Here is a 16,833-nt window from a genome sequence, read left to right as displayed (position 1 = left end):
CATCTGAGATGCGGCGGGGCTCCTTAGAGCAGGAGATTCTGGCGATGTGCCAGCCCCACAAGGCCCAGGGCACTGCTCCGATCCTCCCACGTTGGCATTCGCCACCCCGATGTGAAGAAAAGGGAGAAGCTGGCCTTCCCTTCTTTCAGGGGCAACTCACATGCCACCTCCGACAGAGGCTTTTTCTGACTTTCCTAACCCGAGTCATCCTCATATTGTCCCCAACTCAGTCGCTTGGTTGTTTTCATAGCGTTGATACAAATTTGCCGCTTTTATAGGTCAAAGATGGTTGGATACTGGCAATTTCACAATTCAGTCTAATTCACAAACTTTTAATACTCAGCCTGTGTTTCCTGTATTTCTATAGGAAGTAAGTCTGTTAGGATAAGGATCTAGTGTTACTGACTCTTAGATTCTCAATGACCAGTATGTACACTGTGCCTCGCGGGTACTAGGTACTAAAATATCTGGGTGAATAAATGCAAGGACTCCTCCCACCAAAAGTTCCTCAGCAGCTCCAGAACATACACAAAATCCTGAGGTCTCTAGAATTAGCCCAAGTTCGAAGTGGACTTTTCTAACCCACACCCCAGGGCCGTCCTCCCACTACTCAGAGGTGCCCCCTGCTGGGGTCTAGAGCTGGCTTTGGTCCCAGACTTCAGCCTCTGCCCACAGCTAACGCCCCAGCTCTATCATTAGAAATGATTTGGAAGGTGAGACTTTGCTGTGCAGAAAAAAACCCCTGTGCAGAGAGCATTGAGACCATCACCCGGCATCCACTGAGACGTTCCTTCAGCCTTAAAAGGAAGCGGGAGGGGGTTGGGGAATGGAGCTTGTTCCTGAGGTAACTGCTGACGATCTCCACAGCATCCACAGGCTTACAGATGTCCCCAGGCTTACAGATGTCCCCAGCTGGCTGGCTGCTGCCCAGATGTTTGTACGCGTTCTCTTGTTTACTTGTCTCTTTGTCACACTGTTGCTTAACTCTTCTGTTTCCCTCTCTAGACTTCGAATTTTTGAAATTATCTGTGAATCCGCAAGCTTCTTCAAGTACTTAGCAAACGTTTAATGTAGGTTCAGTCATTGAAGTGCCACACAGAGCATCCCCAGAAGGTAGACATGCAGACAGACGTTCATTTGCCAGACATCGTCTCGTGGACTTGAGCAGGGGCGGGGTGGGGTCCTCATCGGTGTCAGCGGACACTGCCAGGAAGAGCATTCTCCTGCATATGTGTGGGAATAAGTTCCAGAAGACACTGTACTGGTAAGTGAAAAAAGAAAAAAATTCTAATTGCAGGGCAAGTGCTCTTTTCAATTACATTCCTGTTGCCAAAACCAGCGTCCACTTGAAATCCTGCGGCAGACGTTTTTTCCTAGGACACGGGCAGCCACACAGGCCACCCGCATCCCTGTCGTGGAGGGGCTGTGCGGCGCTCTCCTGGGGGCCATCCCGCCCCATCCCGCCTCTCGTCCTGCTTCGGCAGTGTTCGAATGCCTTACTCTCATCAAGGTTCTGTACGAAATGCGGTCTCTCTCCTTATACTCTACCCTTGGCAGATTTCATCGGACAGTCCATCCGCATTCCAAACTGCAGCCGTCCAAAAAGAAACGTCAGGGGCACACACGTGACTGCTTCCCCTCATGATTTTTTAGGTTGCCCGACACCACTTTCCGAATCTCGAACTTCGTGCTTCTCAACTGTAAAGGAACAATTCCACCACAATCACTGTTGTTGTGCCTTCGTGTATTTGCGTAGGGAGTTCCTTCTGTCCGGAGAGTCTTCCTGTCTTTGTCCCCCTGAATAGGAATAACCCGATTCTTAACGACTTGGCTCAGGGATTGTCTCTTGCCCGGAGCCCTCCGGCAGGATGAGGGCCTTTCCTCCGGAGCGCCCACACTGTGCCCTGTTCACTCAGCAGCAACACAGAGCACCGGCCCGTGCCAGGCACGGCTCTGGGCCCAGAGGCCTAAGCGCTGCACCACATGCCTGCCTTCGGGGAGCTCACGTTCTGGGGGAGAAGGCTGGCAATAAATGCTGCAGACATTTTAGTAATGGGAAAATGCTACCCATTAAGCAGAAACCAGACTTCAAAATCGAGTTCTGTTGGCTAGCGATACGCGGCACCAGACCTCCCGGTCAGCCACACCATCCCGAAGGTCACCAACCCATACACTGACGACCGTTCTGTACCCAACTATTCTGTCTCCGCCTTGTGTAGCATTCAGTCGATTACATGAGTCAACACTGGGCTATCACATAGGCTTTGTGTTACACGATTTTGCCCGACTGCAGGCACCTGTAAGAGTTCTGAGCCTGTCTGAGGTCAGACCGGGGAAGCTAGGATGTTGGGCAAGTTAGGTGTATTAAATGCATTTTCCACTTAGGGTATTTTCAACTTACGATAGGCTTATCAGATGTAACCCCATATAAGTTGAGCAAGATCCACATACAAACATAAGCATACAGTACGCTAGATGGTAAGTGCTATAGAGAACGATAATGGAAAGACGTGTGTAGGAAATACTGGGAAAAGTGCAATTTTAAATAAAGTGGTAAAGGAAGGCCACTTTATTTGAGGGGACATTTAAGCAAAATCCTGGAGATCACCTGGAAGTAAATTAAATAAATATCTGGGAGGGGAAATGCATATCAAGCTGAGGTAATAGGAGGCCTGAGGTAGTTTAAAGATTAAGAAGGCAGGAGCACCTGGGTGGCTCAGTGGGTTAAGCCTCTGTCTTCGGCTGGGGTCATGATCTCAGGGTCCTGGGATTGAGTCCCGCATCAGGCTCTCTGCTCGGCAGGGAGCCTGCTTCCCTTCTCTCTCTGTCTGCCTCTCTGCCTACTTGTGATCTCTCTCTGTCAAATAAATTAATTAATTAAAAAAAATTAAGAAGGCAGCCAGTAGACTTCAATTTATGAGGAGAGGAAATCAATGAGGTCCAAAAGCAACAGGGGACAGGATCTTGGGCTCTGGATGCCACTGAGAAAATTACGGCTTTTACTCTGAGATAGAAAGCCCTGAGAATTTTAAGCAGAAGTGGTAGGATCTGACTTATCTTTTTAAGGCTGCTGTCTTAAAAAGAAACTGATGACTAGCAAGATAGGAATCAAGAAAACCCATCAGAAGACTCTAGCAACAACCCACGCAACCCTGGAGTAGGAATCGGGGGCCAGCTGGGGAGGATGCACAGAATGGTCATATTCTGGACAGATTATGCACTTTGAAGGTTGGGCCAACAGGTTTGTGGTTGGGTTGGATGCAGGTGTGAGGAAAAAAAGAAGAGTAATAGATACGGTCAAGGTTTGGGCCTGATTCACTGAAAGAATGGACTTGCCCTCCGCTGACTGGGAAAAGGACGGAGGCAGGAGCAAGCAGAGTGTAGCAGGAAGAGCCATGGAAAATGGTGAGCACTATGGACTTCTGGACCTTCCCGAGAAATCAGTCTAGAATTCAGTGTGAGCCTCCTGGAAAAAGGGGGAGAAAGGGAGACCACAAGCCATGAAGGTCAAGGTTTCTTCTATCTGATTAACATGAAATATCATTAGCACTTTTGAACATCTAGGCTGCATGCCCCCACTCCCAATTACTTGTGGCCCAAGAAAATCATTTAAGAACTAGGTCAAAGTTTTAAGGCACAAGAGCAATATTTGATCTAAAAAGAAAGTTCTGAAATCAAAGTACATTTTCTTAACTTCAGAAAGACCACATTAGCACACTGAATTAAGAGAAGACGCACAAACACTGCAGCTTAGAAGTGTTTTTGAACAGGTTCAAAAAACCACTAAGTTGACCTATGTTCTTAAAACTGGAAAAAAAAAACCTCACTGAATCAAATTGCTTTGTAATACTTTTTCTATTATTGTTTGGTGTCCTGGTAAAGTACCTTAGATCGCTAAGTATTTTACAACGACCTGAGCTTGTCGTTGCTGTTTTAACAGAAGCAGACAAAAGCAGACTCAAACCCCTGAGGATATGGTGGCAATCAAAGGAAATCAAGAACCAAAAAGCCACCAATGTACATTTAGAAAATCCTCTCCTGCTGTTTTTTAAGCAACATTTTCTGACTACAGAATTTGAAGAAGTCAGAGAAGTTTTAGTTATTGGCAGATCTTTCTCACTTGGGCCCCCAAAAGTGAAATGTTAAAACCATTATAGTTGGGTCATCTACCTTTGAAGTAAACCTAACACACAGAAATTCAATTAAGGGAGAGGAGAAATGTCTATTTTCCCATTAAAGGTGCTTCCATAAGCACATATTACTATTTAAATTTGTTAAATGTCAAAAGTACACCCACATTTAAATAAAACATGATCTCGTATAATTTTGAAAATAAAATACACAGAAGATATTGTGTCAACTTACCTCATGCCCTAGACTGTAACACAATTTCTTAGGATAAAACACAAGCAGTATTTGTGCAAGAATACGCGACAGTATTGTTCACCGCAGCAAAGGGCTGGTAAAAATAAGAATGTTCCCAGCAGTGATGGGGCTGTACCATGAAATGCTAAAGGATTTTTGGACCGATAGGTGATGATTTCCAAAATACACTGTGCAGTGAGGAGTGCACAACCATGTGTCCAGAAGGCTTGGGCGAACATGAGCCACAGTAAGTCCGTAAGACACACACGCTTGGATACAGGTCACCTCCAACAGGAGGCACGGGTGGAAACAACAGTGACCTCTGGGAGGAGCTGGAGATCAGCGGATGGAGAAAGGCTTTTTTCAGTGCTATCCTAGTCTAGCTATTGACTTGTTCCATGTTTCATAGACCACTTATTTTTAAAAAATTCTAATGATTTAATTTTTTAAAATAAGGCTTTAGCCACAGTAACTAAACAGCACCTAGAGTGCAGAGTAGTCTTAGAATTCGGCAACTTCAACACATAAGCTAACACTGGAAGCCAATGAAAAACAGTTTTCCTAAAAAACATTTGTAATATAATACCTACTTTCCTAGTTGTTTTTTTTTTCATATTTTATTTATTTGCGAGAGAGAGAGAGCGAGCGCACACACGAGATGGGGGAGGGTCAGAGGGAGAAGCAGACTTCCCACTGAGCTTGGAGCCTGATGAGGGACTAGATCCTGGGACTCCAGGATCATGACCTGAGCTGGAGGCAGTCGCTTAACCAACTGAGCCACCCAGCACCCTCTAGTTTTGTTTTTTTTAAACAATTTTCTTTAAGCATGGTGAAAAGTTTTTCGTTTTTTGTTTTGTTTTGTTTTTAATAGAATAGGAAAGAATTGACAATAACTGGGCCACATTAGTGTTTAAAAATCTCCAAAGAAAAAGTACCAAAAAATCTTGAAATACCTGTTTTCTGGGGGCACCTGTGTGGCTCAGTTGGTTGAGCAGCTGCCTTCGGCTCAGTTCATGATCCTGGAATCCCGGGATCGGGTCCTGCATTGGGCTCCCATCTCAGTAGGGGGTGTGCTTCTCCCTCTGATCCTCCCCCCTCTCATACTCTCTCAAATAAATAAATAAAATTTTTAAAAAAACCGTTTTCTGATGCTTTGTTATAAGCCATTGTCATTATAAATTTACAAAACTCAACACAATTAACAAGGGTTTCAGAAGAAAACCCTCCCTGTACTGCTGAGGGAATATATATCCTAATATTTACTTAAGGTTAAAAAAATTTTGTAGTAAAAAATGCTAAATTTAATAGCAAGTTAAAAACAGTAGAATGAAAACATTCATTAATATTAAATTATGTGTCAATACTGGCTATCCCAATATAAACCATTATTAATAAGGTTGCTTATATTAAATAAACTGTTACAAGAAAATCAGACACATTTACGTTGGATATTAAGGAACATGCAACTTCTCGGTGGCAGAGAACCAAATTAACAAATCTAAAATATTAGCTGGCCTGCCTTGTGATGAAGTTATAAACCGCACTGCTCCCCAAGCTCCTGTCATTTTATAAATGAAGAAAACACTTCCTGGCCAGATCACTCAAGTCAGTATCATGCTTCTTATTTGCTAATCAGCACCTAGTAACCAACCTCTAACCAACTCCCAGCTAACTTCCAACACTTTATTGCACCTTTACTTCTGCTATTTACTACTTGACTTTCTACATCTCCGTTTGGGTCCATGGCTCCACTCCCCGACTTGACCACCATTTCCACAACAGAGCCAAAGGGCCTCAGCCATCCCCCTAACTGTGCTTTGCACAAAGAGAATTGCTCTGCAAATCTCCGGCAGAATGAACGCACAAGAACATATGTAATAGTCTTGCCACTTTATGGGAAAAAGCCAGGCCTCCTTGTCTCCCACGCGGCATTCCCTTCGTAACACCACTGAACTGAAAGCCTTTTAAATTTCTCATGTCTAAAGCCTAAAGCACAATGGCTCAAAAATAAAAGGTGGTAGAGAACATTTTCTTACCTGAAAGCATCAGACCAGTAATCTAGAAGATACATTCACTTCCAGTTCTAATGCTTGAGAACACCCCAAAAATTTTAATGTCAGTATTCCCCCTAAAGACGCAAAACTACTTTTCCAATGAATACATTTTCTATACACTTTGATGCAGAGCCTTTAATACAGTCTATGTCTCCCACATTCATTATAAACATCCTTAAAGCATCAGCTTATACTGGAATATAATGTGGCCTATAATACTAGACTATAAAGTATACAGATGATTAAGTTCTGGTTTCTCATTCTATGGTTTATTATAAACACTGTTTGATACCACATTTGCAAATACTATTTAGAAAGTAAACAGACCTTTGAATTATTATTTCCTTTTGCATACACTGAAATATTTTATGTCTTCTGAAAGTACTTTTAAAACACAAATTAAGGGGCACCTGGGTGGCTCAGTTGGTTAAGCATCTGCCTTCAGCTCAGGTCATGGTCCCAGGGTCCTGGGATCAAGCCCTGTATCGGGCTCCCTGCTCCGACGGAAACCTGCTTCTCCCTCTCCCACTCCCCCTGCTGTGTTTCCTCTCTCACTGTCTCTCTGTAAAATAAATGAAAAAATAAAATCTTTTAAATAAATAAATAAAACACAAATTAAAAAGTTGTAATATTCTACATTCAAGCTATAATAGTAAGGTATTGTATCTTAAAGTTAGTGGAAAAGAAAACCATCCACTTGTAACTTAGATTACCAAAAGATTGTATTTACTTACATTCAAAAACTTTTATGGCCTAAAAATTAAGAAGTAAAGTATATTAGGAATTATCTGGGGAAAACAAAAAGGAAGAAAAACCCTAATGTATTATTTGGGCATAAACAGATGAATCAAATCCTACCTCTAGCAAAAGTCACACAGATGAAGCATAATCAAATCTTAACTTTTAAAACCTCAACTTTTAGAGTGCTTGGGTAGCTCAGTTGGTTAAATGTCTGCCCTCAGCTCAGGTCATGATCCCAGGGTCCTGGGATCGAGTCCCGTGTCAGGCTCCCTGCTCAGTGGAGAGCCTGTTTCTCCCTCTGCCTGCCACTCCCCCTGCTTGTGCTCTCTTTCTCTCTTGGGCAAATAAAAGCAAAAAAAAAAAAAAAAGGGTAAAATCTCAACTTTTAAAAACCTACAGAAATTTCCAAAGTAAGTTGTTCAAAGCTGTCACAGCCAGTGAATAATTTCATATGCATATTATACAACAATATGTATATTCAACAATCTGAGTTGTTTGGTAAGTAATTTAACCTCTTCACAATGATATGAAAGAACTATTTTCTAACCCCTGAAAACCTATTTTAAAAAATCCTCTTTCTTCCAGTCACTGCATCACCAGGACCAATGGGAAGCAGAAATGACAATGATGCAACGATTGCTGTAAACACACTCTGCGTTAATAGTTTCCCTTTTTTTTTTTAAGACTTTATTTATTTGAGAGAGAGAGTAAGACAGAGAGAGAGAGAATGAGCCAAAGGAGAAACAGAGGGAGAGGGAGAAGCAGACTCCCCACTGAGCAGTGAGTCTGATGTAGGGCTCGATCCCAGGACTCTTGAGATCATGACCTGAGCCAAAGGCAGACGATTAACTGTCTGAATCACCCAGGTGCCTGCATTAAGAGTTTTCAACTATAAACAAGTATTAGTGATTCAAAATATATGGATATCAACCTTGGTCAGGTATTACATCAAAGTGTCTAAATCAGATTCCAGAGAAATATGCTGAAACAGACCATCTACTTCAGAACTCTGTAACTGCTAATAAAAACTGGAGTACAGGGCCACTTGGGTGGCCCAATAAGTTAAGTGTCTGACTCTTGGTTTTGGTTCGGGTGGTGATCATGGGATTATGAGATTAAGCCCAGCTCAGAGTCTGCTTAAGACTCTCCCTGTCCCTCTGCACCCCCAACCACTGCACTCTCTCTGTAAAATAATAAATAAATCTTTAAAAAACAAAACAAAACTGGGAGAGTGTAAGACCTGGAATTAGCACTCAGAATCCAATCCATTCATTCTTGAATGTCTTTCACTTCTGATTCTCTTTTTGTGCCACTGAAGAAACTCTCCAAAAGGTCACAGATAAAAGAATGAAAACAGAGGTCTCAACTGTCCCCAAAGAGATCATATGGAAAATAAGCAGAAGAAAAAATATTAACTACACATAGCAAAAATGAGAGTAAATTACATCTAGATATTTCCTTTAGATTCTCAGAAGGCAGTAATATAATTCTTTACCATGACCACAGCCTTTCTTCAGGCTAATTACTGGGTATGAAGTTCTTTATTAAGCTTTCCTTACATTTCCACACTCTCTAGTATTATATCTTACTCAGCAGCACAAATTCTCCTCTGGAGCAAAGTTTAGTTATTGTTCCCTTAGTAACTGTGTTCCCAAAAAGCACCAGATGTCTTCAAAACGAACTAAAGTACCTCAGCACAGGAGTCAGGCTCCATAAACCCCTGGCCTAGCCCACCCTGACCTCACCATCCTGCTGTCCGTGCACACTGAAACCACATTTCCTATCCCAGTCAAGACAGCCCACTCTTTACAGACTCTAACACTGTACAAAATCATTCTCTGCTTTGTGTCTTTTCAGGAATACCTTCATCAAAAAATGTTTTTCTCCTTAAAAAACATGAACACTAAAGGCACAACAAAAGAAAACGTACGTGGACTTCATTAAAATTACATGCTTTTGTGCAACAAAGAAAACACTATCAATAATGTGAAAAGAAAACCCACAGAAAGGTAGAGAATACTTGCAACTCCTCTATCTGGCAAGGAATTATTTACAACTCACATTATCTGACAAGGAATTAATATCCAGAATACGTAAGAACTCCTATGACTCATGAACACCTAACCCCCCCACCAAAACCCCCTCAATTTTAAAGTAGAAAAAAACACGAATAAACGGTTCCACAAAGAAAGTATGTGTCCGGTGAATAAGCACATGAAAAGATGTTCAGTGTCAGAGAAATGCATCATAGGGAAATGATCAAAACTGCAATGAGATACCACTTCACCCATTAGGACGGCCATTCTCCAAAACAAAAGATAAAAACAACAACAAAAAATAACAAATTTTGGTGAGGTTGTGGAGAAACTGAACCCTTATGCATTTGCTGATGGGACTGTAAAATGGTGCAGTTTCTGCACAGATAAATGGCAATTCCTCAAAAAATTAAATATAAGATGATCCTTATTTAGCAATTCTACCTCTGAATATGTACCCCAAAGAACTGAAAACAGGGACTGGAACAGATATTTGTGTACCAATGCACACAGCAGCACTGTTCACAAGTCACATGTGGACACAATCTAAATGTCCACTGACTGATGGAATTAAAAAAAAACGTGGCTATATACACACACACACTGGGATATTAACCAGACTTTGGAAAGAATAAAATTCCGATACATATAACATGGATTAGCCTTGAAAACATTATGCTAAGAGAAGGACGTCAGACACAAAGGACAAACGTTGTGAGTAACTAAAGCAGTCACATTCAGAGGACAGAAAGCAGGAAAGTGGCAGTAACGAGGGACTCGGAAGATGGAGGGATGGAATGAGTGTTATAAGGGTACAGATTCTGTTTGGCATGATGAGAAAGTTCTGGAGACGAATAGCTGGCAACAGCTATACAACATGAATGTAGTTAATGTCACTGTAGTTAATGTACTTGAGAATAGCTAAAATGGTAAATTTCACGTTATATATATATATATTAATAACTAAAAAAATGAAGATTCAACTAAAAATTGACCCATGAAACTTCTCAACATTTAACACAAATATTAAGAATTACTATGCTTGACTGGTCTGTCAGTAGGATATAAAATGAGTTTTACTACAAAGACAGAAAAACTTTTGCAATCAGGCACTTTTTAAAAGATATCTTTAAATACAGTGTTTAAAATTTGACCTTTGCAATAAAAATTAAGTAATTTATCAGAGAATAAGCAAACGTGAAAAACTTGACCCTACATTCTTACTCTCACCCTTATTCATTAATTTCTTCTACTGACCTTCTTTATGTTATAGTTTCTTTCATCATACAACTCTTTTATCCAAAACAGCTAAAATTTTAAAGTAAACAATGACATAAATGGAGATAGTACAGGATTCCAGTGCTAGACTTGAATTACACAGACTTTTCAGCTTAAACCAAAAGAAAGGGAGGGAGGAGGTACTGCCTTCTAAGTCTAAAATACACTTAAATGCATTTCTAGGTCTAATACGTAAGTTAAGACATTTTAACTTGAAAAAAAATTAAAAGGGATATCATAGCATACGTTGTAACACAACAAAGAATTTCACATAATAAATCCACATTTTATCAAAAGTTATTTTTCCAAGGAACATCACCTAAATCTCAGAGATTCTGATGCTGTATTATCAGTAGGAAGACAGACATTGGCTCTTCAGATTCGGTCAACAGTACTGAAAACCAGTATAACTACTTTTAGGAGTAAACTAAATGACATGCATCAACATCAAAATGAATCTTAATTTTTTAAAATCATTAAATAAAAGTGAACAACTGAAACCAAGTAATAAAAATAATAAATTACATGGATGGAAGCAACTGACTTCATATAAGCATGGAGGAATCTGGGCATACAAACAACATGAATCAACAAAGTGATGCTGCTATCTTAAGAGAAATCTAGTATTTTATCAGATTAATGCAAATGATCTAAGAGGTAAGAGAAATTAGTATTGAACTTTCACATTGTAAGACAGTCCAAAACAGAGTCACCATCATTCTAATCTTGCTGCCACATCTAGAGTTATAAAAATATAACGGCTAAATGAAGGTCTTTACATTAGAATCGGGAAAACTCCAGAGCCAAACATAAACTTGAATTTAAAAGAGGTGCCATTGGGTAATTATCTCAGTCATGACTTTTCACCTTAAAATTCTGTCGTTAAATGATGGCTACTCGAACTCCTAAAGCAATATATGTAATCTGAAATCAGATAACTCTTGTATTACAGAGTTTAAGGGAAGTCAAAATACTGAGGCAACAAAGCAAGGAGTCAGGATCTTTCTGGAAGGAAAATGGCAACTCTTAAAATCTTGAAAGATGGATGTATTAAGAGGTAGGTCCACTAGGAAGAAAATGGGAGTTAAGATTTTTTCTTAAAAAAAAAAGTCAAGGATGAGAATGTGATAAGCTTTAATATGTGGAATATGGGAAATACTTTAATATGTGAAATACTATATAAGCCAAGGTCTCCTCACCACCAATGTTGAATGTGAGGATTGCCTTGACATTTTATGAAGTTATCGGAACATCTGCAGAATCCACTGAACTTTTGAAATGTACTAGAACGTTGTCCTTTTACATGAGAAATCACAATAGTGTATTTGGTAGATTATCTTCTAATTACAAAAATGAAGTGCAGAAAAAGAAAATGCTTGAGTTCTGCTCATCTAAAAAACTTAAAAGAGGAAGGGGTCCAAAAAAAAAAAAAAGAGAGAGAGAGAGAAAGGCTTCTACCAGTATAGCTAGCTCCCTATTAAAATGATTTCCCTTATCCTTTTTAAGGGTATCTAAATTTTGGTTTATTAATCCGTTCAGCAAATTAATGATAAAGGCTAGAATTCCTTAAACTTAAAACTTAACAGTTTACAGCTTTAGATTTTAAAAAAACCTATTGTTTTTCTCATGCATACATAGAATGGGATGTTTTTGAATCTAAAAAGTTTTCACTTTCATTTCTACAAATGTCACTAATCAACAAAGTAATAAAAATTGAGACAGAAACTAGGGGCATTTTAAAATTTTTAATCCTAACACTAATACTGAAATTCTTCTCTAATGATCACTAGGAATGAGAGTTCTAATATAGTCCAAGACAACTTTGTAAGTGGTAATTGTAGTTCTTAAAGAAAAACTGTAGATATAAAGCAATCCTATAAAATTCCCCTTTCTTTTCTGAAAAGATTAGAATAAAGAAATCACTACCTGCCTTTGAGAAAAAATTAATCAAGTGACAGTTAAGACAGTTAACAGTTCAGTTTACTATAAACTGAGAAGACTCCCAGCTTTTCCTTTTAGAACAGATTTATGACTTAAGAACAATCATCTTTATGTTAAAAATCAGGAAGAAGCTTTTAAAAAGACAATAACCTTCTAGATTTATGGTAACTGTGCTATAATGTCACTTAAAAATAAAAATATGTATTTAAATAAATGCACTTATAGTTCTTTAAAGAACATTTGTATTTTAATAGCAAGATTAATCAATGATAATGAAACTATATCTTCTTTAGGAAAAAGAAACTATAAACAATATACAATTAAAGCAATGACTGGAAATCCTAAATGATTTCTGTTATCAAGAGAGTTAACAATTTAATTTTTCACAAAATTAACAATCACTACTACTTCCATACCAAAAGAGGTATATATAATTTGGCGGAAGATAAATCTATGAGGATTTTGCAATTTTTCTCTATTCATTTCTCACTTTTAAGATGTGATGATTCATGGGTCTTACAGAGAATCTAATTTTGAGAAATATAAAAAATACCATGTTAAATAACAACAGTGGACCTTGAAGCCATGAGCTTTTGTCACTTTATTGTTAACCAATGAATGTTATCCAAAATTATAGATGTAACTGTAACTTAATTGTACAACACAAAATTATGCTAATGGTAAAAAGTCTGTTGGAATTTACCAAATACTCATTAATATATTTTACATTGCTATATGAACATGTGCTCTCAACTGCTAATAAGAGTTATAACTGGTTTAATCACTACGAAAACCATATTGCAAATAGTTGTTCCTGTTTAGAAAAATTCACACAGCTTTAAAAATGGATTAAATCCATTTTAATCCTAATCTACAAATAGATTATAAACAGCAAATATAACTGGTAGTTTTCCAACACTGATCTCAAACTGATGTAGCAATGGTAGTGCACACAATTCGAAATGTAGAAAATTAAAAAAATCCAATGGAAGTCCAAGTTTCCACTTATTATGGCAACGGTCTGATGCTTTGGAAAAGTGAACACTTATGCTCGAAAGCATGAAGAGCAGAGTTCACTGTCTATTCCGCTAATGTGCTGCAAGGAGAAATATTTTCTTCTGCAGTGTTTTGAAGCATGTGCACAACTAACATACAACAGTCACTTCAAGGTTATTAACCAGTTATCTTTTGTCCTACAAAGTCCAAAAAAAATATATTAAGCGAAGCCTTTCCTTTTCATATGTCTGCCCAGATTAATCCTTTTATAGTCAGCAAAATCAAAAAAGCACAAGAGATATTTTCAGACACAACTTGAATCTACTGTGCATGAAAAATGCTTAACAAAATGGCAATTTTAATAGATAAATGTAAATTTGAGTGCATAATACCAAATGAAAAGTAGCTGAACCACACAGAGAAAACAAGGCTTTCCTTATCTCCAAGTCTAGATGTTTTACAATAAAGAAAATACTAGAACATGTGAATATTAGAACATCTTTCAAACTGGAAAGATTTCTTAAGACAAAACTGAACTCAATATTACCTAAAATTATAGTTTCTAAAGTAGGATTAACAAACCAAATTTACGTATTTTTAGCTAGAGAATGAAAATAAGCACAATGATTTAGAAACCAAATCTGCTGAAATGATTATGTAACAATTATGTCAAGAAATGAAGGTACAGACATTCATATGCTACAAGGGCAAATCTCTCTCTCTCTCTCTCTCACACACACACACACACACACACACACACTCATTCGCTCTCTCTCTCTCTTCCTTGGACATACAACATCCCTCCAAGAGAGCTGGTCCTGCAATTAAGCTCAACAAAAAGGCAGTTAAAAATTTAGCACTCTAAGATATTCTGAAGGAAATCTCAGAAATACTCCTTGCATGATTGAAAGTACTGGTATGTATTTTAGAACACAGAGCTTACACACTCCACTGAGTTGGAACAAAGAATCACCACAGGTGTAGGAGTGAGGTAGTATTACTGTCCCCTCCTTGGAACTGATGTTTTCATGTGCTGCCCTTCCAGAAAGGTCCGCGGGGGGGGGGGGGGGGGGGGGGTTGTTTTTGTTTTTTTTTAATGATTACAATAAATTACCAACAAATGATTTTTTTAGAATTAAACACCTGTTTGTCTAAATCAATGTATGAAAAACGGACTTCTTAATCTTTCAGAGACAATTATTATTTGCAGGTAGTGTTTCATCAGTAAATTCGCCCAGGGAACTACTACCTGCTGTCTACACCTTTGTGAACAGTAAGCAAAGAAAACCAAAAGATGAAAGGAGATGAAACACCAATCAATTCGGCTGTAAAAATGACTGTAATTAAGTAGGCAAATATCCAATAATATAACATTAACCACCAGCTGCATCCTACACTATTAAACACTCTAATCCTTTTCATGATTCATAGCTGTCTTCTACACAGTTATCAAAGACTGTCTACCCTGTCGCCTATCCTCATTTTAACCATGCCGATGACCTGTATGATGGCAGAATTATGGCTATCGGCACAGCAAGGAGAAGGGCACGCTGAGGAAATAAGAGTGAGACAGAATGTGGAAATACACACAGGCAAAATATGGAGGGGCAAAAGAAAACAGAGCGCTCCAGCTAAACACTCATTAAGTCACCATCATCTTTTGAACTGTACAAAGTGCTGAAGTCACGCATGCACATTTGTGAGACATGATCCTTAGTGTTAATCTCCAACAGAAAAAAAAAACAATGGAAACTGAAAATGTGACAGGAGGCGATGGAACGCTGTCCTCCACTCCCTGGGCCAAAAGGAAAAGAAAATCAAGCATGACATTACACTGCCTTAATGCTGAAGAGCTCCCCTCAAGCATGTCTTTAGCCACCACAGTCAACTGGTGTAAGTGCTTTGGCAAGGTGGGATGCGTTCCATCTCATCTGCAAAGGCCTGCTTTTCTCTGTTGGTGGTTCAGCTTATGAAGAACACGTATGCAAAATAACAGCTCTCACATGGCTTCAAACTCATCAATCCGCTGCTTGGTGTTGCCTTGTCGAATCTGCCGCAGAGTCTTGTACTTATCGCGGCCGGCTTTAACATTCTCAGCGTGAAGAACATCATTTTGTGTTTTCTTGGTTTCATCTCTGGCTTGGGCCAATTCTGAACTCAGTGCCTACAGGTAAGAAAGAAAAAAATGACTATTTTTTTTTGTAGGTTTTAAAGATTATGAAAAAGTTTTAAAGACAAAAATACACAAAGCACAAATCTTACGTTTTCCCATAGTCAAATTCTCACTGTCACATCTTTAAAGTGTGTAAGTCTGTTCTGCTTGCAGTCGCAGCAGAGGTAGAGGTGAGGAAGAGTACCCTCCTTGCATTTCATTTCTCCGCTCATCAGCCATGATGACTTTGTGTACCATTCTACATCTCCTTAACTTTCTCATACAATACTTGAAATAACTTACAAAAGAGAAGTTCAATGGAGATATTACAGAATGCTATTTTAAAATCTGAAATCTATGCCATGAGAGAAACTTTCTCCAAAGTCTTTATTAAAACTCTCCCTTCACTTTTTATTAATATTTGAAGATTTCACCAATTAAAAAATTAGAGAACTTATATGGAAAAAAGGTCTAATAAAGTTAAAATTTCCTATTTTGGTCTAATTCTGTGCTTTTAATAAACTGATCTTTTGCCGTTATAAAATGTGAATGAATACTTCAGATTATGTAATGTCATACAGGTAGTCTATTATATATGTTTTAATGTAGACTTCACTGCTTAAAAACTAAATTTGTCTTTTAAAATTAGCATTAAGGGGCGCCTGGATGGCTCAGTGGTTGGTTCCCTGACTTCAGATCAGGTCATGATCTCAGAGTCCTGGGATCGAGCCCCGCATTGGGCTCTCTGCTAAGCAGGGAGCCTGTTTCCCCTCTCTCTCTGCCTGCTTGTGATCTCTCTTTGTCAAATAAATAAATAAAATCTTAAAAAAAAAAAGACAGCATTAAAATACTTCCTACCTTTTAATGCTGAGTCAAGCTGTAATTAAAGAATAACTTACCAGTTAAGGGTTAATCACCCAAGGCTAACAAACATTTGCTACAATGGAAGAAATGAAACAAAGTAACTGTAGGCCAACTACTCACAAAATAACCACAAGGCCAAGCTAGTGGTAAAGGCCTAAAAAAAAAACAAATGTTCTTCTGTAAAGAACTTCCCAAACTCAACACCCAAAAAACAAATAATCCTGTCGATAAATGGGCAGAAGACATGAAGAGACACTTCTCCAAAGAAGACATACAAATGGCCAACAGGCACATAAAAAAATGTTCAACATCACTGGCCATTAGGGAAATACAAATCAAAACCATGATGAGATACCACCTTGTTAACAGTCAGAAAGGCTAAAATTAACAACACAGGAAACAACAA

The 16,833-nt window shown here is 38.7% G+C and overlaps 1 protein-coding gene across 2 annotated transcripts in view; it reads right to left on the bottom strand.

The window, feature by feature from the left end:
* RDX (radixin) overlaps positions 1-16,833 on the bottom strand; it is a 93,951-nt gene that overhangs the window by 14,329 nt on the left and 62,789 nt on the right. Inside the window, exon 15 of one of the 2 annotated variants that reach the window (XR_006820001.1) lies at positions 14,172-15,575. Coding sequence is in view for 1 of the 2 variants with exons in the window: in XM_046016101.1 (XP_045872057.1) it covers positions 15,415-15,575 (161 nt within the window). In the remaining variant the exon portion in view is untranslated. The remainder of the gene's footprint in view (positions 1-14,171; positions 15,576-16,833) is intronic. The other variant, XM_046016101.1, reaches the window with a different exon arrangement.

Source organism: Meles meles, chromosome 8 (genome assembly GCF_922984935.1).
Source record: "Meles meles chromosome 8, mMelMel3.1 paternal haplotype, whole genome shotgun sequence".
NCBI classification, from domain to species: Eukaryota; Metazoa; Chordata; class Mammalia; order Carnivora; family Mustelidae; genus Meles; species Meles meles.
The sequence above is the reverse complement of the archived record's forward strand: the minus strand, read 5'-3'. Positions and strand labels throughout refer to the sequence as shown.